Source organism: Nanorana parkeri, unplaced genomic scaffold (assembly GCF_000935625.1).
Source record: "Nanorana parkeri isolate BGI_ZX_2015 unplaced genomic scaffold, ASM93562v1 scaffold859, whole genome shotgun sequence".
Classification (NCBI taxonomy): domain Eukaryota; kingdom Metazoa; phylum Chordata; class Amphibia; order Anura; family Dicroglossidae; genus Nanorana; species Nanorana parkeri.
This window is the reverse complement of record NW_017307127.1, coordinates 42,497-67,651: the sequence shown is the minus strand read 5'-3', so window position 1 is coordinate 67,651 and position 25,155 is coordinate 42,497. Positions and strand designations below refer to the sequence as shown.

The window sequence follows — 25,155 nt, the reverse complement described above, 5'->3', positions numbered from 1 at the left end:
CCACCGGGCCAGGGTTGTGAGGAAGAGGTCCTTGTCCTCATTGTTATGCACCCTCCCAGTCAGGGGCGTATTAACCGCAAGGCAAACAAGGCGTTTGCCTGGAGCGGCACTTTTCCAGGGGAGCGGCATTTTTCGCCCCCCTGCAAAGAGGAAAGCTGGGGACGAACAAGGCGCCGGGCGCACAAGAACAAGCAGCGGCGGCTGACTTAACAGGTGGCTGCTAACGGGGCCTGGCAGTGAGCTGGCGGGTGTATGAGGAGGCGTGGCCGGGACCGAGGGAGAAGTGGCCCGGCCGTCGGAGGCTGCGGTGCCGCTCCAAGAAGATTCGGCGGCTGCAGAAAGACACGGACCTTGGCCGGTGGAGGCTGCAGATGGGATGGCGGCTCCAAGAAGCATCGCGGCTGCAGATGGGATGGGACCGAGATAGACACGGTCCCGGTCGGCGGAGGCTGCGGGCGGCTCAAGTAAGATGCAGGCTGGAAGCAAGATGCAGAATGGAAGCAGACTGGGGAGCTGCAGGTAAGAAGAACAGCATGTGTGCAGGGAAAGGGACCCTCCACAGCCCATAATAGATCATGCACAGCCCACCTTGAAGTCTCTGTGCAAGGTCTATGGTGGGCTCTGGGGGGTCTCTGGTGGGGTTTGCAGGAAGTCAGATGGGCATTGCAAGGTCTATTGTGGTTTCAGCCTGACATCCTGCAGTGCCCACCAGAGATCCTTTACAGCCCACTTGAGACCCCGGCTTCCCTGCAACACTAAGGCCTCACTCACACTGCTTAAGGCTGTGACACACTGCACGCGAAGCAGCGTGGAGCGCTGCCTTCGCGAGCAGTGTGTCATGTAATTTTCCCCTCGGCACCTTAGCTTGCGAGAGCTCGCGTAACTGAGCGTGCCGAGATGAAATATTTCATCTTCAGCCAATCGGCTCGCGCGTATAAACCCGAGTGTTGCGATGCGACGTCTGGCTGGTTGTTATGCAGGAGCCGATTGGCTGAAGGTGCAGTCAATCATGTGCCTGCACTCAGCTCACACACAGCACGCAAAGCTCCGTGCCGGACAGCTTTGCTTCGCTCTGCACGGCTTTGCGTGCAGTGTGTTATGGCCTTCAGAGTTGGCCCATAAACATCCGTGCTGGTGCGGGTGTCCGTGCTCGGACGCAGATAGGATCCATCCTGTCTGTATAGGAGTACGGACATCCACACGGACGTGCAGTTCAGGTGAGCGCACAGCTGCGTACTCCCATAGAGAAGAACAGGCTGCTGCGTACAAATCACACGCAGCACCTATCCTTCCCGGGAACGGCCCGATACGGCCGGGTACGTCCCACGGATCTGTACGGGCTGACTCTTAGCAGTGTGAATAAGGCCTAATAGCGCAATCTGTCAGACGCTGTATCCAGCAACTTGAAAGAATACATAGTTACATAGTATTTGAGGTTGAATAAAGACATTAGTCCATCAAGTCCAACCTATTAGGATCTCATTCTAGGAGTACCTGTACCCCTGTATATTTCCCAGTGTCAAGTGCATGTGGCCTGGTATGGTGCAGGGGGGGGGTGCATGCTTGTCCCTCCCCATCTTTCATGCCCAGTCAGGCCAGTGCCCGGATTAAGGGCCTGGTATGGAATTTTAGGGGGGAACCCCACGTTTGTTTTTTTTTATTTTTGGGCGTTGGGGTTCCCCCTTAAAGTTCCTACCAGAGCTAAATGGTCTGGTATGAATTGGTAAGGGGGACCCCTTGCTGGTTTTTTTTTCAACTTGCGTGGAGAATGGTCTGCTTCAGCAGACTATACTCCCCACATTGACTGTGTGCTTCAGCTGCTGTAGGGGTATTGTGAATATCTCGTGAAGCAGCCCTTCGGTTCTTTCAGACCCCTAGTGTCACCTATCCACTTCCCTGGGGAATGACAGCTGCCTGCTGAGGCAGCAGAATTGTAAACACAGCATGCAGTGGCTGTGAGCAATAGCCAGCCTGCTATTGGCTATTTCAAATTGCAATAGCCGGCTGGCTATTACACCCGCCACTGCCTGTTCTCCTTCAGGTCCTCCTCTGCTGACTGACAGCTGGCAGTGGAAGGGTGCAATAGCAAGCCTGCCATTGGCTACTGCAATTCAAAATATCCAATAGTAGGCTGGTTATGTCTCCCAGCCACTTGATGGTAGATTTAACGCCAGCTTTCCACTGCCAGCAGAGGAGGGGCACGGGGGAGCAGTGTATCCATGGCGGGGGGCGGGGAGCAGCGGATTCACGACTGGGGCACAGGCAGGAGCTGAGCCACGGAGGGGGGACACGAAGCAGTGTATCCATGGCGCAGGCACAGGCAGCAGCTGAGCCACAGAGGGGGCAGGGGGAACAATGGAGCCACAGCAGGGACACGGGGGAGCAATGGAGCCACAGCGGGGGCACTAGGGGGAAGAAATAGAGTCGCAGTGGGGGCATTGGGGAGCAATGTTGGCACAGGGAATACAGAGGCACAGCAGCTGACAGGGCTGCAGCTGTCAGTGTCCTTTACAGAATGGAGGACGAGAACAGTGGACCACAGCAACTAATCAAAAATCAACTAATCAATAATGAGAATCGTTGAGAACGATTCTCATTATCGATTATCATGGATTAGTTGTTGCAGCACTATTTCCTTATATCATTACACCACCACCAGCCACCTAAATCATTGATACAAGGCAGGATGGATCCATGCTTTCATTTTGTTTATGCCAAATTCTGACCAGACCATCCGAATGTCATAGCAAAAATCGACACTCGTCGGTCCAGGCAACATTTTGCCAATCTTCTATTGTCCAATTTCAGTGAGCCCTTGTGATTTGTAGCCTCAGTTTCAAGACTCGATGTGTTGTGCATTCAGAAATGCTCTTCTGCATACCTCAGATGTAACAAGTGGTTATTTGAGTTACTGTTGCATTTATCAGCTTGAAACACACTAGCCATTCTGCCGCTCACTCGATATTTTCTCTTTTTCAGACAATTCTCTGTAAACCCGAGAGATGGATATCAGCAAAAATCCCAGTAGATCAGCAGTTCCTGAAATAGTCAGACCAGTTTGCCTGGCACCAACAACCATGCTATGTTCAAAGTCACTCAAATCACCTTTCTTTCCCATTCTGATGCTAAAATTGAACTTCATTGGTTTGTCTTGACCATGTCTACATGCCCAAATGCACCGAGTTGCTGCCATGTGATTGGCTGATTAGATATTTGCGTTAACAAACAGTTGAACAGGTGTACCTAATAAAGTGGACAATGTGTGTATATTTATTATACTATAAAAGAAGTTTTATTTAACTGAACCACTGGAATTATGTTCAAGCTTCTAGTAGCGAGTCACATTCAGCTGGATTTTTTCAGTAACGTTGAAGACATTTCACAGCCTATTCGAGCCACTTCGTCAGTTCGGATGAATCTTAGGAAAATAAACCAGTTTTTTTTTTTTACTCAATTGTATGAGCTATGAAAGGTCTTGAGCATTGCAGAACAAATTCAGTTAAATGTGGCTAACTACTACTAGCTACACCATGACCCGGATAAATGAGAACCTTCACAGTCATACAGTAATTAGGATCTTTTGTAAACCGTACATGGTAAATTTGGTTTATACAGTTCACTGCTCAAATGAAGTCTTGGCCAAAAGTTGGCCATACCATAATCTGCAGATTTTCTCTGGTCAGATGGAAAAAGTGCAACAGATTCCTCCATCTATGCTAAACTGTGTGGATGGAGGAATCTCCCGCTGGGCCAAGCTTCAGTATCTTGCTAGTCGGCCCTGCTGGCTCTCAAAACACCTGAACAATGCCTGCGTCCAATCAGATTGTTCAGGTATTTTGAGAGCTAGCGGGGCCGACTAGCAAGATACTGAAGCTTGGCCCAGTGGGAGATTCCTCCAGCCACACAGTTTAGCGTAGATGGAGGAATCTGTTGCACTTTTTCCATCTGACCACAGACAATCTATAGGTGTATGGCCAGCTTTAGACACACAAAGGTCCGTGTGGAGCCAGAACTGACAAAAAAGCCAATATCACATTCCAAGCCTAGCTTACCATCAAGTCTGTGCTGAGCAAACAATGTAGACTGTACTGTTAGAATGCCACCTTTCGGCAAATCCATGTAGGACAAAGTAACAGATTTACTTTAAAGCTGTAAGAAAACAGCTTAAAAAGGAGAACTAGGAGGCGAGTGAAAATCACTCGGCCTCATAGTTCTAGCCGACCTGTGACAATGAGACTGTCACAGGTCGGCTCAATAGATCGGGAAGTGAGCGAACACATACCGTCACTTGCTCACTTTTCGATCATCTCTCTGCAGCGAGCCGTGACTGTCACTCACGGCTCCCTGCAGGGATTTCCCCCTCCCCTGTCTGATCCACCAGCGCTGACTGGCAGAACGGACGGGGGAGGGTACAGCTGGTTCTGCCTTTAGATAGGCAAAGCCAGCTGTCACTCACGCAGCTGGGTGGATCTCGACAGAGGAGAGAATAGGATGGATGCACCGCTTTATCCGCCAGAAAATGGCACTTTCGCATTATGCCAAAAGTGCCATTTTCGGCCGATATGTTTCAGCGGCCTATATATTGATGCAACCCTAGCATTGGGGTACCGCACGTTTCGGTGCGATTGATCGCAGTGCAGTCAGGAGGTCCATTTGGGGTGCCATTCAAATGAACGGCAACGCAATGCACCTGCCGCACTGTAAAGCACGGTTGGTCCGTTGCTCAGCACATGCGTTAATTAATTCGGCCCTCCACAGTAGTCCCAATTTCTCATGTGGCTCCTCGAGAAAATGAATTGTCCACTCCTTCATTAGTATCAGGAGATATACAGAACATATTCACAGATTTCTAATCAAGGAAAAATGACAATACATACAATGAGCTCTCGATACTTCTTCTTCAAAGACTGGTGCCTCTCCCGTAGCTGGTTCGCCATCAGCTTGTACTGGTCCCTCTCCTGCTGACATGTGTCCAGCTCTTTGGAAAGGATGAGTAAAGCTTCTTTCTTGCTCTCAAGCTTCCTTTTACACACGAGGAACTGAAAGAAGGAAAGAAAAGCCATTAAATAACACGCTTCCTGTCCCTTTGTGGCTGTACTCACTTCTCTGCAGTCTATGGAGGCAGCAATGGTTCTCACACAGGCTGGACTTCAGGCTGTCTGCCTTTAGGGGAATGGGTAATAGTGGAATGTGTAATTTACAAAAGGAAGAGAACATTGTATGTGCTTTGTATTGTTTTTTTCAATTCACAGGAAGAGGCAAGGAAATTGCATTTCTGGCAACATCAACAAGACTCGCTGAGCATGTTTTTAGCCTGAAAAATTAAAACTAAAGCAGCCACTGCATCTAAAGACTGGTAAGCTGCAGTATATTAAAGATGTGCGTTTGGGTTTAAATACACTTTAAGAATCTACAATAAAAGCTAATAATATGCAGCGCACTATGACAGCCAAACAGAAGTCAGAGTTCAGACGGCTACGGGTTTGTGCAATTCAAAGTTCTTAATTGGAGTAAACTGTGTATAAAATTATCAACACCAAATGATAAATATCATCGCAGTCCATCTGGTAAAAGTGAAACGTTAGTGCAAAAATATTTTTGGGGAAACTGCAGCAAGTAAACAAAGTAGAACTGAAGCCAAAAATTGTTTTTTTTCCACTTTTGGATAGAATAAAGGGGGTTACAACCTCTTGCCACTGACAACAAATGTAAGGGGGCCTTCTTCCAACTGACCACAAACAAAAGGGGGCCTTCCCCCAATGACCACAAACGTAAGGGGGTCTTCCCCCCACTGACCACAAACATAAGGGGGCCTTCCCCCCACTGACCACAAACATAAGGATGCCTTCTAGCCAATCACCACGAATGTAAGGAGGCCTTCTTCCCACTGACCACAAATGTAAGGGGGCCTTCGATCCAATCACCACAAATGTAAGGAGGCCTTCTTCCAACTGACCACAAATGTAAGGAGGGCTTCTAGCCAAATCACCACAAATGTAAGGAGGCCTTCTTTCCCCTGATCCCAAACGTAAGGAGGCCTTCTTCCTACTGACCACAAGCGTAAGGCGTCCTTCTTCCAACTGTCCACAAATGTAAGAAGGCCTTCTTCCCACTGACCACAAACGTAAGAAGGCCTTCTTCCCACTGACCACAAACGTAAGGGGGCCTTCTTCCCACTGACCACAAACGTAAGGAGGCCTTCCCCCCACTGACCACAAACGTAAGGGGGCCTTCCCCCCACTGACCACAAACGTAAGGGGGCCTTCTTCCCACTGACCACAAACGTAAGGGGGCCTTCTTCCCACTGACCACAAACGTAAGGGGGCCTTCTTCCCACTGACCACAAATGTAAGGGGGTCTTCTTCCCACTGACCACAAATGTAAGGGGGTCTTCTTCCCACTAACAACCAAAATAAGGGGCCCTTCTTCACTGACCAGCACGATAAGGCGACACTTAAACCACCATGATAAGGGGACATGCCTTCCACTGACCACCAATGTAAGACAGTACACATCTCCAATACCACCAATTTAAGGGTGTACAAATCTCCACTGGCAAACAATGTAAGGGGGGGGTCTTTCTCCTCTGATCACCAATAAACCCCAACATAAAGGGGACTTATCCACTGACCATTGTACTCTGTGATGTATTTTACATACCCTGGACTTCTGCACTCTGTACACTACATACTCTTGACAAGTGGGTTCTGTACACTTTACTGCATCTTACAAAATCTGGTCCACTGCACATTGTTTTATATGTTATACAGTGGGCCACTGTGGTCTGCATTACATGGTCCGAATCCCTGCATGTTGTGCTGTGATTGCATCCCCTGGAGCACTGCACTGTGTACCCGTTACATACCTGAGACTGAGGATATCAGAAATAATCTTTCTAGGACATTAGATTGTAAGCTCTTATGATCAGGGCCCTCCTAACCCTCTTGTCGTGAATTGTATAGGAACTGTGCCGTCTTTCTTCTGGTGGCATATTATATAAATCCTGTGCAATAATCATAATACAGAATGTCACACAACACACACTCTTTTAGTAGTTCTCAGAAGATGGACTATGAGCATGCATGGCATGTTGGTGTTTAGTGGACACTCAGGCTGATTGCTGCATCCATGCAGAATGTAATGTACATGACCCGGTCATACATGGTGCACAGCAGCAGCTGTCATGTTTCTGCAGCATTACCAGAGTAGCCCTCCATCTGCATGAGACAGGCACTGTGTAGAGGAGTGCAGGAACCGTCATATCATCCTCACCTCCCAGTCCCGGCCATCATCTGCCTCTCCCCCTCCTCCGCTTCTCATGATGCTGCCCCGGTCACTACCTGCAGCACCCCTCCAACCCAGCCGCTGGATTCCGGGATTCGAGCATGCGCACTGTCACCCATCCGACGTCCCTGCTCCAGGTTGGATCCGCCGGTAGCCAATGGAAGAAAGGATAGCAGGGAACGAGCGGGGGGAGTTATTCCCGGTCAGGAAGGGTTCCTCGGCACCAATTACGTCACCAGGGACAGTCACTGCGCTGATGATCTTATCAGCCTGATTACTGCCAGCTGAGCTCCTGCTATATGTTCATTGTGATGACTGTAGAGGAGACATGGCGATCTACTGACTGCACAGGGCATCATGGGTAATGCACAATGTCAGGGATGCCTGGCTTCAATACTCTGACCTGGAACAGCCATGCAGATAAAGACTTCTGACCTTCCTATGACTTTCTTCATCTACATCCTTGTTCCAGGTCAGTGGAAGGCCGGCCACACATCAGTACAATTCTATTAAAAAAAATAGTAATTTTTGTGCACGCTGTCACACAGCACACAGAACACCTAGCATGCAGTAACATGCGTCAGGTGTGTTGTGTTGCCGTTCAATTGAATGTCACTCCAACACACCTCTTGGCGGTAGTGCATGCATTGCTTTTTTCACTGCAATGCACGATGTTGCAATACACATGAGAAAAGACGGGCATCAAAAACGCACGCAACTCAGGAAAATGAACCCAGACATTTTGCTGTGCGATGATGCGTTACGTTGCGCATTAAAATAGATTTAAACTTTTTTTTTCCAGTACTGAGTCCAGATCAAACGAATAAACATCGACCAGCAAATTATCTCTTTATATTTTTGGCCAAGCACTTACAGTCTCCATGTTTCCAAACAGCTCCAACTCTCTCAGCTCAGCTTTCCCCAACTTCCTGTCCAGTACACGGTCACAAGGGACAGAGCAGTCTCCAGCAGCCATTCATCTATTTGCTTGGAGAAACGACAAGGAAGGAGGGGGAGGAGGGCAATGGCTTGCCTCTCTGTGTCTGTGGGGACACCGCTAAAATACGAGGGTGGCTCCATAGGACCCTGCAAGGGAGAGGAGCCACCCTAAAACAGGATATCAGGACCAGTGCTGAGGGGGCCAGCTGATTCTGCAGGAAACTAAAACTTTTAACCATCAAAGACCAGCATCCATTGTAAATGATTCCATCAGCATTTCAAATAGTTTAAACACGTTTTGACTTTATTATGACTTTAAGACAGTCCATTGAAAATGAGCAGTAATGTATGTTATGTGTGTCATGTATGTTACGTGTGTCGTGTATGTTACGTGTGCATTACAGTAGCAAACGCATTACCATGAAGCAGCAGTGTAAATGGGCCCTTTAGGTTTTATATCACTGTCTGGCTCTTTAATTAGGATGCAGAGTGTCTGGTTTTGGCACTTTCACAACAAACCAGATTCAGAAACGACAGCCGGGTCCTGGTGCTGCTGCATCTCTACCTGTAGGGTACGTTCACACCATATGCATCGCATTGCGGCCTGCTCACTATTTCGTGGGGCTGGAGGGGGCGTGGCGGGCCATTGAAGTGAATGGTACCGTAGCCACGCCCTCCGGCCGCAATGCGATTGCCCGCACAGGATCGCAGTGCACATTGTGCCTGTGGTCCGGTCCGGTGCGGTCAAAATGCTGCAAGCACTATTTTGACCGGACCGCAGGCACAATGTGCCCTGCGATCCCGTGCGGGCGAGAATTGTCTCGACTGTGATATTTACATATTAACTACCTTCTTGGATGTAACTGGGCGTGTATCCACGTCCTGTTACATCCGCCCACTCGGGCGCACTGCGCGGCACGCACGGGATATGCTCGTTATTTGAAAACAGGCTCGCTTGTATGAGGTCCCGTGATGTGCACCCCTCCGCGGCTTCCCCCCTCCCGCTGTCAAGCTTACTGCCTGTCACAGGGGATCAGAGGGAGGTCGGTTCACGATCTCCCTCCTGTCCCCTCTCCGGTGTCAGAATGCGGAAGTGGTGTATATTACATCACTTCCGCATTCTCGTGTCACTCTCCAGCTTCAGAAGCTGGAAAGAAGCTGATGGAGCATATCTCTGCTTCATCAGCTTCTTCAGGGGGGTCCTAGGTGACATTAGGGGTCTTGGAGACCCCTGATGTCTCCATAAAGAGGACCTGTCACCTCTTTTGCTATCACATAGAGGGGTTTCTTAGCCCCCTCTATGATAACAATAAAGTTAAGTGAAAAAAAAATAGGAAAAAAATTTAAAGTTTCTCCCCAATTTTTTTAAAGTTATTGGCGTTATTTAAATATTAATAAGCCTAGACTCATTCTCCCCAAAAAATTTCCGTGCGCCGCTAGAGTGTTCGGGTTTCATTGGAAGAATAAGTGGCAACCATACACTATACCCGTCATCACGAATCACCAATGATCTCCTTCCCGATAGTGGCTGTATAGTCCCAGCTGCAATGCCATTTAGAGGAGCAGAACAGGACATGTGTTTATAGAAGTCAATATAAAATTAATCAGTAAATGTGTATGCTATCGTCTGTAGATTTCTTGTTGTTTTTTAAATACATGAGATGCAATAGAAGTAAATACTGAGGATTTCAATGTCTACAATAGTTTGCTGACTGCGGCATTTACACTGGCATGAATTGGGGGGCTTCAGATGAAAGAAGACGGCAAGGGATTCTCTCACAGTAGTGTATTGAGCTGTAACGCACAGCTGCAGCCAGGACAGGGGCGGACTGGGCCGGGGGGCAGGGTGGCAATTGCCCCCCGGGCCTCTCTGATGCCATCGCGAACGGCTGCCAGGATGTAATCAAACATTGAAGGCCGCAGCCATCAGATCCAGGTAAGTAAACATCTGTGGAGGGGGGTTACTTATGTAAATGCAAAGGTGCAAACAAAATAAATGTTTGCCTTAAAATGCACTTATCCATCATAATCATATATTTTTAATATTGTTTTGCAAAAGGTTGCCCTTAGCAACACTACCATCTACTTTCTGACAGGGCATGCTGGAATGTGTAGTTCCACAACAGATGGCAGAGGAAATAGAAAGGGCACCTCCCTGAAATGAGACGGGAACCTCCCTGAAATAAGGTTTTGCATGTTGGAATGTCTGTATATATATATAGTTACACATGTACTGTATGTATATACATACAAATTGCATGCAGTATAAGTAGTAAGTATGTTTGCTTCCACCTGTCAGTAGATCACATCCAGCTTCAAAGAATAGAATGGGCCCAAAATGCACCATAGCTAATGTGTACCTAACGCTGACCGGACAATATCCAGCCTTGAGTTTGGATTTTGTGATTGCTGCTTCTAGACTCTGCAAGGCCAAAGCAAGCCTAGAAGGGATTATATAGGACTGACACTGCAAGTCCTGCTTAGTTTTAGCTAAACTGTGTTTGCATGTGAAGTGCTGGCCGTACTGTAACCCCGTCATTACTTTGATACATAAATGCAGTACTCACCTCACTGACCAGCCCTTGCCAGTCACTTTCTCTGCGATCATCATTCATGGCTGGCAGTCTTTTTGCTGGATTCTGCGTTGCACAGTGGCCAATATATGACGCCCCAGTCATCCATAAACTGCTGCTTCATGAGCCGGATCACCATTACCTGTACTGTGTTTGTTCTACGTCAGCTTTACCTATCCCTGCAAGGGAGGCAAGGGAGGGGTATGCAAGCAGCATGTATGAAAAACCTGTTATACTACCTGTCACTGGTCGCTCCGTGTCCCATATGTCTGCATGTAACCTGGAATAGTCCACACTTTCATTTCATTTTATACATTTACCAAATCTTTCTACGCTTTTCTAAATCTTGCTGCTTTATCTCTCATACTTTGCAAATGTCTTACTTACTTTTCTTCTTTTTCTTTTTGGACAGAGTGGGGGAACAGTCAGCTTGATGTCTATTGCCCCTTTGAGGAGATTTCCTTTTATTTCCAGTCCCTGTGATGACGTTGGCAGTGGAACAGGAAATAAAGGAAAGTCTCCAGCAGATTCAGACAGCAATACACAGAGTTTGACCTGCTGTTCTGTCCCTGTTGGAGAGATTTCTTCTCGCTTCCTGTCCTGGAAACAACATTGTCAACATTCACATAAGTTTTAACCATTAACTGCTCTATCCAAAAAAAGTTTGGGTAAGAACAGGTATGATTGTCAGGCTTGTTAGAGCTCAGGTTGTAAAGAAGAACTTGTCACACTCCTTACCGGAAATCCCAGTGATAGGGATGGGTGCTGAAATGACTGCGGATTGCGCCGCTATCACACTAGTTTGGTAGAGAAGAATGTCACCAGCCCACCAAAATCCTTTTAGGATAATCAATTATTCATTTTATTGAACAGATTGTCAGTTGAAAAACAAGCGCTTTCGGGACTTCATCAGACTCAACGTCGACAATGATGTTGAGCCTGATGAAGGGACCCTGCGAGGTCCCAAAAGCACTTGTTTTTCAACTGACAAACTGTGCAATAAAATTAACAATTACTTATCCTAAAAGGATTTTGGTGTGCTGGTGACATTCTTCTCTGCCTAACTTTTGTGTTAGAGCTCAGTCTCCATAGGGTAGTTAATACTGCATTGAGCCCCCTAGGAAGCTTCCTGAGCCCTGAAAACCAGATCAGTTCGGGTACCACACCAGTCTCCCTACTACTCATCATGCCACTGTTGTTGTTCTCATTGATAAGACTAAAACTGCCCAATATTTCTTCTATGCACAGTATATTTGCAAAAGAATCGAACTGTTTCCAAAGTGTAAAAGCTTATTTAATGCTTATTTAGGCCTGGTTCACACCTGAACGTTTTGTAGCGCGTTCAACACTCGACGAACGCTCTACAAAACGCTCAAACATCTAAATCCCATTGTATTCAATGGTTCTGGTTCACACCTTGCCATATTTCCGCCCGTCCGAACGCGATACAAAACGGCCTACGCCCAAAGAAGTACATGTACTTCTTTGGGGCGTTTTGGTCTCGTGTTTCCATTGGGATACAGCCAAGTAGCCCTCGGAAACGGGCGTTTGTCGCACGTTTTTTTACCGCGAATCGCAGTAAAAACGCGCGACAAACGCGCATATTCAATACGCTTAGGTGTGAACCCAGCCTTACTGCCAAATAATTTACCAGTCATTTCACAGTTGTGATCCAGGAAATCCTACCAGACAGAACAGCCAGATCCTAGGCCTCTAGCTGCAGCTTGGTCAAAAACACACCCCCAGCCTGCTTGTTGGACATTGAAGGAGCAGAAGCACGTTAATAAGGTCATATTTCTTTTCTGCTGCTGTAAGTGCATTCCCTTTCAGCATCCGTGCACTGCAGCAGACTCTAACTGGCTCCTAATGTTGGCCCGAAGTTAGTTCAGCTATGTGCATTAGTCCATTTAGCTGATTGGTAGGTTTGATTATTGATGCTATGCCTGCCCCCCCCCCCATGTAACCCAAAAAGATGCCACCTGAGTGCCTCATTATAGGGACAGCCTTGGTTCTATAAGGGTCTACATATAAAGTAGAAAATTTGACTTTCACAAACATTCGCTGGTGGAGAATCAATTGCTCTGGTGGACTTGAATGATTCTCCACCAGAGAATGTTTGTGAAAGTCATATTCTCTGCTTTATAAATAGACCTCTATTGTTAGATATAGGAGTAATACTGGCTGCAGAACAATAGTGTTAAAGTTACACTGATGAGCGGTAAGGACAGCCGCAGGTGAAAAAACACGTCCCAATTTCCACTTTTAGGGAATTTAGGCAACCACTGCTCCTCACCATAAATACAAACTGTGTACCGTAACGCATGCTCAGCTGTTCATTTAAATTCTGATTGGTTCAACGTGGTTCATCGTGGCAATACATACTTTTCCTTTCTTCTATTTTATAGGCACGCCTAGATTTTAAAACAAATAGTGCTGGGAAAGAAAAACGCATTTAATTCCAGAGAAAAGTATGTACATCCCCTATCATCACCACCGTTTTATTATTGGACATAAAAAAAGACCAAGACATCACTGAAGTGTAATTATTTTATTTGTATCAGTGCATAGATTCCTACCAGCATACCACTAAAAACATATTAATGTACCAAAAAGATAAATATATATATACACAATCGTAAAATGTTTTATTAGGTTATATAATCTGTATTAAACTGTTCTTTTATATAAACTACATTTACATTAGTGCATTTTAGAAAATGTAGCAAATCTCCTTTTAAAGTGGGAATCTCAGCTGTTGACCTGGGGATGCTGTTTTCTGCATGGTACATTCAGATTAGGATTAGAATAAACTAAGAAAACACACAGGGGGGAATTGATCAAAACTGGAGCAGACATAATCTGGATTAGATGTGCATGGCAACCAATCAGCTTCTTTCTTTCATTTTCAAGTCTTAGACCTTGTTCACACCAGATACAGTGCGTTCCGGCCCGATTCTGGCTCACTATGTTGTGGGACAGGAGGGGGCGCAATGCGATCGGCCGCACAGGAACGCAAGGCACATTTTGCCTGCTGTCCGGTCCGAACAAAATAGTGCTTGCAGCATTTTGCAGCATTTTGTTAGGACTGGACCGGACCGCAGGCATAATGTGCCTTGCATTCCCGTGCGGTCGATCGCATTGCGGCCGGAGGGCGTGGCTATGGTACCATTCACTTCAATGGACCGTCACACCCCCTCCTGCCCCATAACATAGTGAGCCGGCCGCAATGCGATGCAGTGCGTTCTGGCCAGAATCGGGCCGGAAAGCACTGTGTCTAGTGTGACTGAGGCCTTAACTGAACAAACTGAAGAGAAAAGCTGATTGGTTGCCATGCAAATCTGATGCAGATTTTGTCTGCTCCAGTTTTGATCAATTCACCTCAGAGTATACTCACTGCCCTTATACACGGTTCATTACTCGATTGTAATAAAGAAGATGCATAAACTGCCAATATTTCTGAGAATCAGTGGACAAAAGACAGATTTATAAAAAAAATGGCATTCTGTTCTTTTTTTTAGGATAATTTTAAAGTCCACCCACACAGTGAGACACATTATATATATATTTCTGGCAGTATGTTTGATCATAAGCATTTTTGTGATGTTGCAAGTGGCTGATAAGACATCGCCATGACTGTGGATAGGTATAAGATTCAGTTACATACAGACTGTAGCAGTTGTAACAAAGTCTGGCCCGCACTGGGCATTAGTTTCAGTGTTCTTCAGCCTATAGGTCTTACATTGTATAGGACTGTTTTTCCGAAGCACAGCACAGGTCCTATTTTCCCTGCTTTGTGGTGCATTGGTAACCCTAATAAAAAGAAAGATGGGCTGCCTTAAAGCTTATTAAAGGCAAAAGGACTTTTAAACTATTTCAAACACTGATCAGTCACAATAGATGCTGCTCCTTAATGTTTAAAAGTTTTAGCTCCCTGCAGGATCAGCTGCTCCTCTGAGTGTTGTCCCTGATATCCTGTTTTGGGGTGGCTCCTTTACCTTGCAGGGTCGTTAAAGGAGCGACCCTTGTGTGTGCTAGTAAGCTGTGTGTGTCTTGACAAACACGAAGACACAGCAAAGCAAACCTCTCTCCTGCTCCTTGCTCCCCCTCATCCCTCTTACCTTCTCCAAGCTAGTAGATGGACAGCTGCTGCAGACTGCTCAGTCCCTGGTGATCTTGTACTGGACAGGAAGTTCAGGGCAGCTAAGCTGAGAGAGTTGGGGATGTTTGGAAACATGATGACTGTAAGCGCAAAAAGATAAGAGTTCTTTCAAAAGTGTGAGGAGAATTTAATGAAAGGGCAACACTGATTAACACGCCTGTAGTGTTAAAAAGGCATTTTCAATGCATTAGGGAGGCGTCAAAAACACTTGCAAAATGCCCTGCAAGTAGGGGAGTATGTTACAGGGTAAAGTGATGTAGTAAAGGGAAGTGACCAGCAGTGGCCACACTTCCGTTTTTTTAAAGGAGGCTCAGTAGCTGGGCAGACTTGGGTCATACAATTCTGGGTGTTGCTCACTCAATAACTGTTGCACGGCTAATTCCAGACATGACTGGTTCTGGTTGGTACTTGCATTGCCTGGCAGTGGTGTGACTGGCACTGCTAAGCTGCCACTGGTATGGCTGGCACTGCTTTGGAGTGACATCCGTTCTGTCCTGCTCTGATTAGCAGGGGATCTGTGAATGGATCTCCTGCTGATCAGAACAGATGCCACACATGGGAAAGGGGCCTAACGGTCCTGAGATGTGGTGGCTGCATTCGTTTTGAATTGTCAGGCTAAGTACTAATATTTTCAGCAAGTACAGAAAATATCAGTTGATGTTCCCTGTGAGCTTAACTAAAAACAAGGAATGTTATCTTTCTTTTGTAAACTTCTAATCTTCCTACCCGACATGTAGTGGAGATGAAAAGATGAAGACATGTTTGATGTCCAGCCTGGGTGACAACCAGACTGGATCTCAAGGGGATGATTTTTCCCCAGCACAGTATCTACAGCCTAAATGAGGCTATGAACTGTGAAATTTCTCTTCCTATGTACAATTGCTTATTGGAATATAGACAGTTTAAATGTCACCAACAGCTTTGTGCATGATTTGTGTAGCCATATGGTCATGGTGATGGTCAAATGGTCATGGTGATGGTCAAATGGTCATGGTGATGGTCATATGGTCATGGTGATGGTCATGGTAAAAATAATGCAAAGCAGTTTAGCTTGGCGGGTGTATGTGTGCAAGATTAGAATTTGTATATCTGATGCTAACATAATGGATACAACTAGAGGGCAGCAAGCTCCATACCAACACCCCCCACCTTCAAGCCAGGAAGGAAAGATCCAAGTGTTACTTACAGCTCAGAATATAGTGATGACATGGTCTGTTGATGAACATGCAGAATTGAAACCATATGAGCCTTTTATGGTTTTAAGATGGACTTGTCATTTTTTACATATCCTATGCACAAGTCAGTTTGATGCATCATTGGTTACAACATTGTCTAACATGGCCATTTTCAGAGATACCTCTTCCATACAAATAGTTGGTCTGGTTCTGAGCTAAAAGGAAGGCAGATAGATAGTGTACTGTTCACATGTTTCGTCCTACTGACAATTCTCTATCTTTATATGAACCTTGGGTGTATCCTGGAACATGCTCCTGCCTGGGTTTGTCCAGATCTGGTGCACATTTGCTGACAACATTGCCAGCATTTATTATACTAAATGAACGTTTAAAGGTAGCCGGGTGTGATGTATCCTCTAATGTAGGAAATCATTATTTCCAGTGGACAGATATCCTTTCACCTTTAGAATAGAGACCACAGACTGGTGAATTCTGTTGAATGACAGTGCATGCGAGCAGCTTTTGAATTTCATATTTCAAGTAATTTAAAGGGTCATGGTTATGAAAGACCTCCAAATATAGGGAAACAAAACATTTTAGCTAGGGTTCCATTTTAAGAGCAGCTTCAGCCAAAATGTGAAACCAATGTCAGCTGCTAACATTATTCACAAAACACTACAACTATGCTACAATGAGAAAGTTCTCTCAGAGTTATCCTTATTCTCGATTCTGTGTAATCTAGGAAATCCATTATAGCCAGACTCCAGAAAGCACACCACATGGACATTGTGGGGTATTTTTTTTCTCTGAAGCCCTTGCTTTGTAACCCTCACTTACTACTACCTACCTGTATCATGAATAACATTCATAAATACATGGCAAGCTTAAATCTGATGGGCATCTGCAAGAAACTTTTATATATTGATTTTTTATATCAGGCTTTTCCTATGTGATTGAAACTTGAAAGCAATGAGCCTTCTATGGGTGTGTTTGGGGATACCTCTCCTATATCAAAAGAAGGGTTTCTTGTATCACCACATATGCAAACAAAAGAGCTAAGGTGGTCTTCAGTCCAGGTGAAAAATGTAGGTACCGAGCAAGTAGACATCGCGCCTTCATTTTTCTAGGTTTTGCTTGGGGGTAACTTTAATTATTCTTGTGTTTCCAGATTCCATAAATCTTTTGTATCCTTTTTTTCGTACCCACATTTTCAGATTTCCCTGGTTTGTGTGAATGCAATGAAACCTGTACGTCCAAAAAGAACAATGGCCACTGGAATCACTTAACCTTATTGTACCTACCAGTCACACACAGTGAATCGCACAGCAGCCATTGAGCTAAACAAAATGTGTCAGCAATTGTGATGCATTTATAAGGTTTTTTTTTTCTTGCAAAATGTGAACATTAACCCCAAATATAAACATGCTCTATACTAGGTGTAACTGTAGTAAACCTCTCTGTTATAGCAGGCACCACCAGGTTGCTTTACACAGCCTCACTTATTTTCTAAAGGTGGCCATACAACCATTGCACAACTTTTTTTTGTCCAGACATCTCACCCTCGTTCAATTTTCGTTCAAACAGCCCATCATGCACAGATCAATGTAGTTCGCAATTAACGTTCATAAGCACTACTACCGTGTTTCCCCGAAAGTAAGACCTACTACCTAGCACTATCTTCAGGGATTTCTGTAATATAAGGAAGCGACATCCGCCGGGATTGTCAACAGCACGCCGCCTTCCGGGACCTCGTCCACTCCTCCCCCAGCCAGGTAAGACATCCCCCGAAAATAAGACCTAGTGTCTTATTTCGTGCAAAAAAAAAAAATAAGACAGTGTCTTATTTTCGGGGAAACACGGTAATTGTCCGATTTTCGTTGATCGAAAGAACAGATTTTCATCTGAGCATGTGCAGTTTTCATCTTGAGATTTTTGTTGTACAAAAACACCACTAACCCATCAATTTTCGTCCAACTAGATGAAAATGTTCTAGCCTGCTTGAAAGACGAAAATCTGCCAGTTGTACAGTAATTGAGGGTGTGCCCTTCCCATCAACCGGCCAATTTTTCGGACGGAAATGGGATCGCAGACAAAAAAATCTGCAGATAATTGTAAGGTGAATGGGCACCTTTAAGCACCCCAGAAGCGCTGTAATGTGCAGATACCAACTTTAGGATGGTAAATGCCACTTGTCCTTTCCACCCTTTTGTCTCACATGCGGTCACTGAGGTTGGCTTTCACCGTGATGGGTCAAATTGGAGATGCAGGAAACAGAGGCGCTAAGAACTAACCGTCTAGTTGAAGTTGATACTTGCATATCAGCACCACCCTTCAGTAAGAAACAACTTTAATGTCATCAGTCAGTTTGAAAGGGTTTGCACTTGTAAATCTTTTTGTTAGTTGTTTTTGGGGTGGGTCATGCTAGAAAAGTGATACTGTCTCAAATGTTACAGTGTAACTGTAGACATTACCAAAATTACATTTTGGTATAGCAGGAAATGTACAAGCTATGCATTTTAACCTGCCTGTTATCAATATTATAATCGTTTTCTAAGCTATTGAGAAATACAATATCTTCAGACAGTTTCCAAATATAATTTTAGCTGAACTATAGAAAACATAGCATACAAAAATTCAACCATAGAAATATTTTTTCAAGAAAAAGACAGTTGTAAGTAATGCAGTATACATGCCTTTAGACCTCTACTGTACAGCCGAAGGGTCAGACCAACCAAATCTGATAGTTTTAGCTTTTGGAAGATACTGAAGAGTTAAATGGCATTGCAATTTCTCAAAGAGAAACTAAAAGTCAGCAGCTACATGTGCTGTAGCAGCTAACCTTTGAAAAACACATGCCTGCCATCCCATGGGGTCCAGCGCTGTCTTCCTACAACCCAAAGTCTTCTCATCTTTTTCTTCTCCTGCACTGCCATCTTGGATTTGGGATTGTTTTTGGGAGTGATTAGACAGTGACAGGTGGCTCCCAAATCAAAGACGGCTGCTGAAAGGGGTGGGGCAAGTGTACATCATCTTCACCTAGATGATGAGTAAGGAAGTGAACCACATCAAAACAAAAACAAAGGTACAGCTACCCCTCCCAAAAAAATACGTACAAATCTGTAACAGAGAGGAGGGAGGCTTATAATGATCCCAAGCCTTACATTTGAATGTCCACTTTAAGTATGTTGGGGATCCTGATGGTTAGATCTCTGTAGTCAAATTCTCACACTGCACATTCACTTTGGCTGAAATGAGATGGCCCCTCTCCCTGCAGATGAAGTAACAGTACATAGTGGGTTGTAACAGATCCAGGAACTGCCACAGGGAGATCTCCCTGCTGGAGTCCCTGAAAGTATAAGAAGCCACTGGGTACATCTGTCCATTAAAGACTAGCTGTAAATGAAATATTGCTTTGGTTGGGCTGATCCTGTAAGCAAAATCTGGCTTTCATGTTGTTCTTCAGCTATAAAAGGTGCCTATATGCAGTGGAAAAAGCAGAAAATGAACCCATTTCAACCCAAAATACAGACAGTTGTCCCCTTCCTGCTCCCTATCAATAAGTGACTGACAATAATCAGGCATAATGGACAAGTTATAAATTGTCTGTATGTGGCAGTTTACAGTATATGGTCCCTGCTGCTGCTACAAAACTGAAATGAGTGTTCGGCCATGGCAACGAATGGCCGTATCTTTCTGATCTGGCCATAAGCAGCTATGACAAAATCTGATAATCTGCAAACCATTGGTCAGCAGGTATAGGCAACACATAAGCAGCTAAAGGTTTTTAGGTAGCTTGAATCTTAGCATGCAATGCAATTCCCAAATTGAGCTTTGCAAATTTGAATTAATAACCTAGCTTAAGAGTTACTGACTACTAAAGGCTCCTTTATAGCAAGCCAGATAATATCTGTATATTGCAGAAATAGCTTATTCTGACACTTCAAAAGCTATATTTGCCTATGTTTGTTAGATCCGTCCCAAGCAGTCACTTAGTATTGGTTACAAAAAGATTGAAAGTTATTAAAAATGATAGATGAATAGTGTCATGCTAATAACCAAAGTATGCTCTCAAAAGTGCAGACTGGGTGTATGTACAGATATGCAATTCATACATACATCATTGTTTTCCTGTTTCTCTTCTTGGGACATTTTGTTGACCTAGTCTATATGTTGATTGGCATGTTACAAGCTCAGGTCAACAATGACATGTTCGAAGATCTGAGTGTTCCCTTTAAAGCTGGAGGCAAAGACAAAATCCCGTCGATCAGTAGATACGGCTGTGAATGAACGAGGTGCTTGGATATAGACTTCTTTGAACTTCTCAAAAGTCTTTTTCTCAGGATCCCACTGGTAAATCTGTGAAAAAGTATAATCGCTGCCCAATGCTAAGTAATGCCTATCTTTAAAGGTAAATGGTTGCAATGCCATTGCTCCACGGGATGGTAGAGCCTGAATCTCAACAAATTGCTTTGCATTCCATTTCATAATTTTGGAGTCCCCAATAAATCTTGTCAATGCAATATAAAGTTCATCTTTCATCTTGAAGCTCTTAACTGCTAGAACGTCTTCCATGTTTGGGATGTCACTATGGGGGGTGAATTTCTTTGTACTTTTGTTCCACTGCAAAATAAGAGGTACTTGAGATCGGCTGGATAGCACAAGATGAGGCTTATTATCAATTTCAACTAATTCTGCATCAGTGTCTCGGAACCATTCATGGAGAGACTGATAGGAATAAAACCCTTTCCCATTCCACTTATACACTGTAGTCAGACCAGCCTTTGAGCTGTCAGCAATCACAAAAAATGTTTCACCTTCAATTTGAAAAAGTTCGATATCATTGGGTTTGGATATACGGGAGACTTCAATGTCTTGAAACTTGGTGAACTTGGCCCAACTTTCATCATACTTGTATATGTGAGAGCCCCCAAACAGCTGAGCTACCACCATGAACACCTGGTCATCAATAAGTATGGCTTTGCATCCAACAATCGACTGACCTGTTAAAAAAAATAAAAAATGAAGATTAATTTCCTGAACTCTTTAATTTCTAAACTGGCTTTCAACTATTAGGTCTTCATTTAAAATAAGACAATAAAAAATGACAACATGTTGAAAAAAATAATAAGCAGCGGTTACCTTCTTTGATAGCCACGTCAGAATGATCAGTATAAAAAAATACAGATTAGGATAAAGCAGATATTTTCACTGAAATATTTGTTTCTGTTTATGCTGATTACAATGCCCCCAACTATATGTAGGTTTGGATACCAGTACATGGTCAAAAAAGGCCTTATACATCTCAGATTTCATACTGTTATGCTTTTTCTCACACCATCCTCTAAGTTCAATGGCACTAACTCCCTAAAGATTTAAAATCCCAATAAAATCACTTCATCCATGAAATTATACAACTTAACATATTCAAAGTGACCTATGCTATACTTCTTACTATTCCATCTAACCGCATTTGTGCATATAGGCCATTGTAAGCCCTTTATTGTTCTCTCTCTCCTGTCACATCTCTCTAGCAATCCCTAAACAGCAGCTGATGAAAGTTCTGTTGACAATTCAGTTTAGCTTTAGAAGTCTGTCTTTGTTCATGCCCTTCTTTCTGGTTTGACTGGAAATATTCTTCTTCTTTCGGTTAAGGCCAACCAATTGGGAAAGGAGCAATAAAGAAAGTGAAAGAGCAAGGAGCTAAATGGATTTTGTTACAAGGGCGACACCACATGTCTACCCATGGCAGTATTTAGCCCTAGACAAACCATAATGATAACACCTCTTTGTGCAATTTCTGCCTCTTGTGCTATTAGTAAAAACGAATCCTAGAGTTTCCTATCGGAGGCAGCATACAGTCTGAGCTAATTTACAGCAATTGCAATAGTACAGACCATCCAGCAAATGAAAGATCTGGTTTCATGTTTCTTAAACTAAGAGCCTTCTGGCCTTTCAACATCCAACATACCCCCTACTGTACTTTTGCTGAACTTAGCCACAAATGTCCAGAGGTAGCCAAAGAGAAAAACAAATTAAGAAAAAAAAAGTTATCACAATTTTTAGGTGTTGGTGCTGCCCTAGACACTCGCCCAATGGTGTCATTATGGTAAACGTTGTCATAAAAGTATAGCAAGCTTTTTCATCTCATTTCGACTTAAAGGCTAACATTTCACCTGCATGGGGACCTTGCCATAATTGGCAGTGGCGTTATGTTTACTTAATGTATGTGCCCTTTTGGAGAAATTCCCCTCAGGCATTGTCTTGGTGGTGGCCATACAATAAATGAGGGGAAACCTGGAACTAGAGACAACAATAAAACAGAAGTCATCAGCTCTCTAGTCTATCTAAAACAACAACAAAAAATCTTTGGCTGGAGATAGGCTTTAAAGATTTATTAAACCCTTAGCGTGTTTTTGCATATATCTACTGCTAGCAAGCAGTAGATATATGCAAATACTTTTTTAAAAACCCCTTTCAAACAGGTTTAAACTTATCTGTGTCCTCGCCGCGCGCTGCCATCCGAACATCTGGAGAGTCTCAGGCGGCCGCAAAGGATCTTGGGGCGGGCGCATGCGCAGTTCAGATGTTCGGCCGGGAGACGAGGAGAGACACAAGGTAAATATATGGAGCAGCGTGAACCTGCACAGACACCATGGGACAGGAAGTGCCAGCAAGCACAGAGGAGTCAGTGCTGGATCGGAGACCCACACCAGCGCTGGAGGGACATCCGAAAACTACACTAAAGAAGAAGATGATCGGATTAAGAGGCATGATTTAAAGGCAAGTCTCTATATGCATTCGCTTCAGTAGTCAAACTGATGATTGGTTCGTTAATTGGTTTGATTGGAAAAAACTGTGAATCATAAACATTTAATCTACATATAATAAAGGATAGAGCACTGAATGATAGGTGTTGCAGGTGAATGGTATGCAACACATTGTAAATCATTAAATCCACTATTAATGTGACTCCTGACAATTGTCATAATTATACTGAAAATGCTTAACTTGCTCCGAATAGCTTTGGGCTAGTGATCATAATGTAAGCCCCTTGGGGTTGATGCTGGATGTACAAAGTATTTCCATTTGCTCTATACTGCAGCAGAGATGCTTCTTAGCCGCCCCATCCCCTTACTTGGGCAGGCAATTATTATGATGCAGGCCAAAAAAAATAGGCATGCAGATTTCTCTTGCCAATACAGAGAGGTGGATCTGGGAGTGTCAGTGTGTTTAAATCAGCAGGAGCTTTAAACTATTATCGTCTATCTATGTCTATAAATGCCAGGTGAGGGTTGACTTAGCCTTTTGAAAGAATAACTTTTTATGAGTACCTGTTATATTGTCGTAGCTTCTGAAGTTCATTTCAATATGGTCCCACTCAAGAATCATGCAATTTTCCATGCTTGGCTGTGCTATTGACACAAATACATCATTCTTATACTGAAATGTATCCACTGACACAGACTGATAGGTCAATATCTGTTGGACAACAAAATCTGCAAATAAAGTTAATAGAAGTTACATGGATTCTGTAAAGTGGTCACTGCAGAGAGATACAACACAATTTAATTCATTTAAGCATTCAGTTAAAAAAATTAACTGTATTTTTATGTACAGTTAGCATAAGAACCTGAATTTCTCTCGATATCAGCCTCCTGTAATCAACTACATGGCTGCACTTAGACTGGGTGATGAAGGGTCAGCACATTGGGCTAGTCAGAACTTTATTGCTTTGCACAGTGCTGTCAGTCAACAATTTGAACATGCTTAGAAGAAAGAGCAAAAGGATGATTCTGATGCTCCGTTATTGTCAATTCAAAGGCTCAGGTAGGTCCTAGACCAGGTTGCATTACTTAACTGTGGTGCATTCGGGAGGGAGGTTCTGGCAGTCTGGTAGGGGAGTTAGAGCACAAGACTGGCATAACATAAATATAAATGCATTGGCAGGTAAAAATGTTCACTTATACATAATTCAACTGAGCACTTTTATGTATGCTTGCAGTTAAAGTGAACCTGTATTTTGTCAAAGCCCATCCAGCCTGTCAGATGGGTGGAAGATAGTGAGTAACATTATCCCCAATGTCCAATTTTGCATTTTTTTTTTGCTCCCTGTCATGAAACAGAATTGTGGGGAGCAAAAGTAAAATGAATATGTACTATTCCTGAGGCCACCATCAAAGTGAACCTGTTTCTTTACCCTGCATGTACAAGACATGTTTTAAAATCACCCAGGACAAGTACATTAGGTGCATATTGGGCCTGTCTAATTTTTAACTGGTGACAGAATATGGAGTGGGACTTGTATATAACAGATTTGTATATATGGGTAGCAGTCTTCCTGTCCCCATGGAAAAAGCTGAATATTTCCATGCAAGTCTTATTCAGTTTATGGCAATTCCCAGGATTGTAATGCTTCAACAAGAAAGCAAGCCGTAATTATAATATAAAAAAAACTATTAAGGACTCCTGAAACCAAGGGATAGGATTATGTAATCAGAAAAGAGTGAGTCTATAACTTTTACAGCCTTCATCCTGTTCTTGGGCAATCAACATTCGCCTTGATACATTCCATGATGTTTGGATTAAAGCAGCCTTTTACTACCTATTTACCCAAGAGGAACGCTGGAAGAATTTCCAGGTCAAATGGAACACTTGCTGAAAACAATTCAACAGGGATCAGTGTGAAAAATGCACCTTACTTTGGCATTCATTGGGAATAATGCCCCCTAACAGTGGTGGTCAAAATATCAACCTTAAAGACAACTAAAAAGATAATGATACCATGCGGATGGTTCTTTCGAGTGAGATAGGCCCCAGAACTACGTGGGAGCCATCAAATGGGAAGTCAATCAGTCAAAGCTCAAGAAACCCCTAGAAACCCCTAGAAACCTCTAGCTGAACCCTAAGGTTCTATGAAACCCTGGTTGAGAATGACTGAGTCACCTGTGCACGTATATAAAGTATATGCGAATGGAGTTTGTTCCTGACATAGGCGTCACTACAGGGGGGCAAGGGGGGGGGATTG

The 25,155-nt window shown here is 44.0% G+C and overlaps 2 protein-coding genes across 7 annotated transcripts in view; both read right to left on the bottom strand.

The window, feature by feature from the left end:
• Positions 1 to 10,935, bottom strand: part of CCDC149 (coiled-coil domain containing 149) — a 44,217-nt gene extending 33,282 nt beyond the window's left edge. For 2 of the 4 annotated variants that reach the window (XM_018565559.1, XM_018565560.1), the window contains exons 1-2: positions 10,791 to 10,935; positions 4,878 to 5,039 (exon numbers count right to left, since the gene is read on the bottom strand). In XM_018565559.1, the coding sequence (XP_018421061.1) occupies positions 4,878 to 5,039; positions 10,791 to 10,901 (273 nt within the window). In that variant the 5' untranslated portion in view covers positions 10,902 to 10,935. Of the gene's footprint in view, positions 1 to 4,877; positions 5,040 to 7,272; positions 7,395 to 10,790 lie in introns of those variants that run through there. The other 2 variants (XM_018565561.1, XM_018565562.1) reach the window with 1 other exon arrangement.
• A 9,064-nt stretch (positions 10,936 to 19,999) lies between these two features.
• Positions 20,000 to 25,155, bottom strand: part of LGI2 (leucine rich repeat LGI family member 2) — a 42,809-nt gene continuing 37,653 nt past the window's right edge. For all 3 annotated transcript variants that reach the window (XM_018565563.1, XM_018565565.1, XM_018565566.1), the window contains 2 exons: positions 23,462 to 23,626; positions 20,000 to 21,130 (listed from right to left, as the gene is read on the bottom strand). In XM_018565563.1, coding sequence (XP_018421065.1) covers positions 20,313 to 21,130; positions 23,462 to 23,626 — 983 coding nt within the window. In that variant the 3' untranslated portion in view covers positions 20,000 to 20,312. The remainder of the gene's footprint in view (positions 21,131 to 23,461; positions 23,627 to 25,155) is intronic.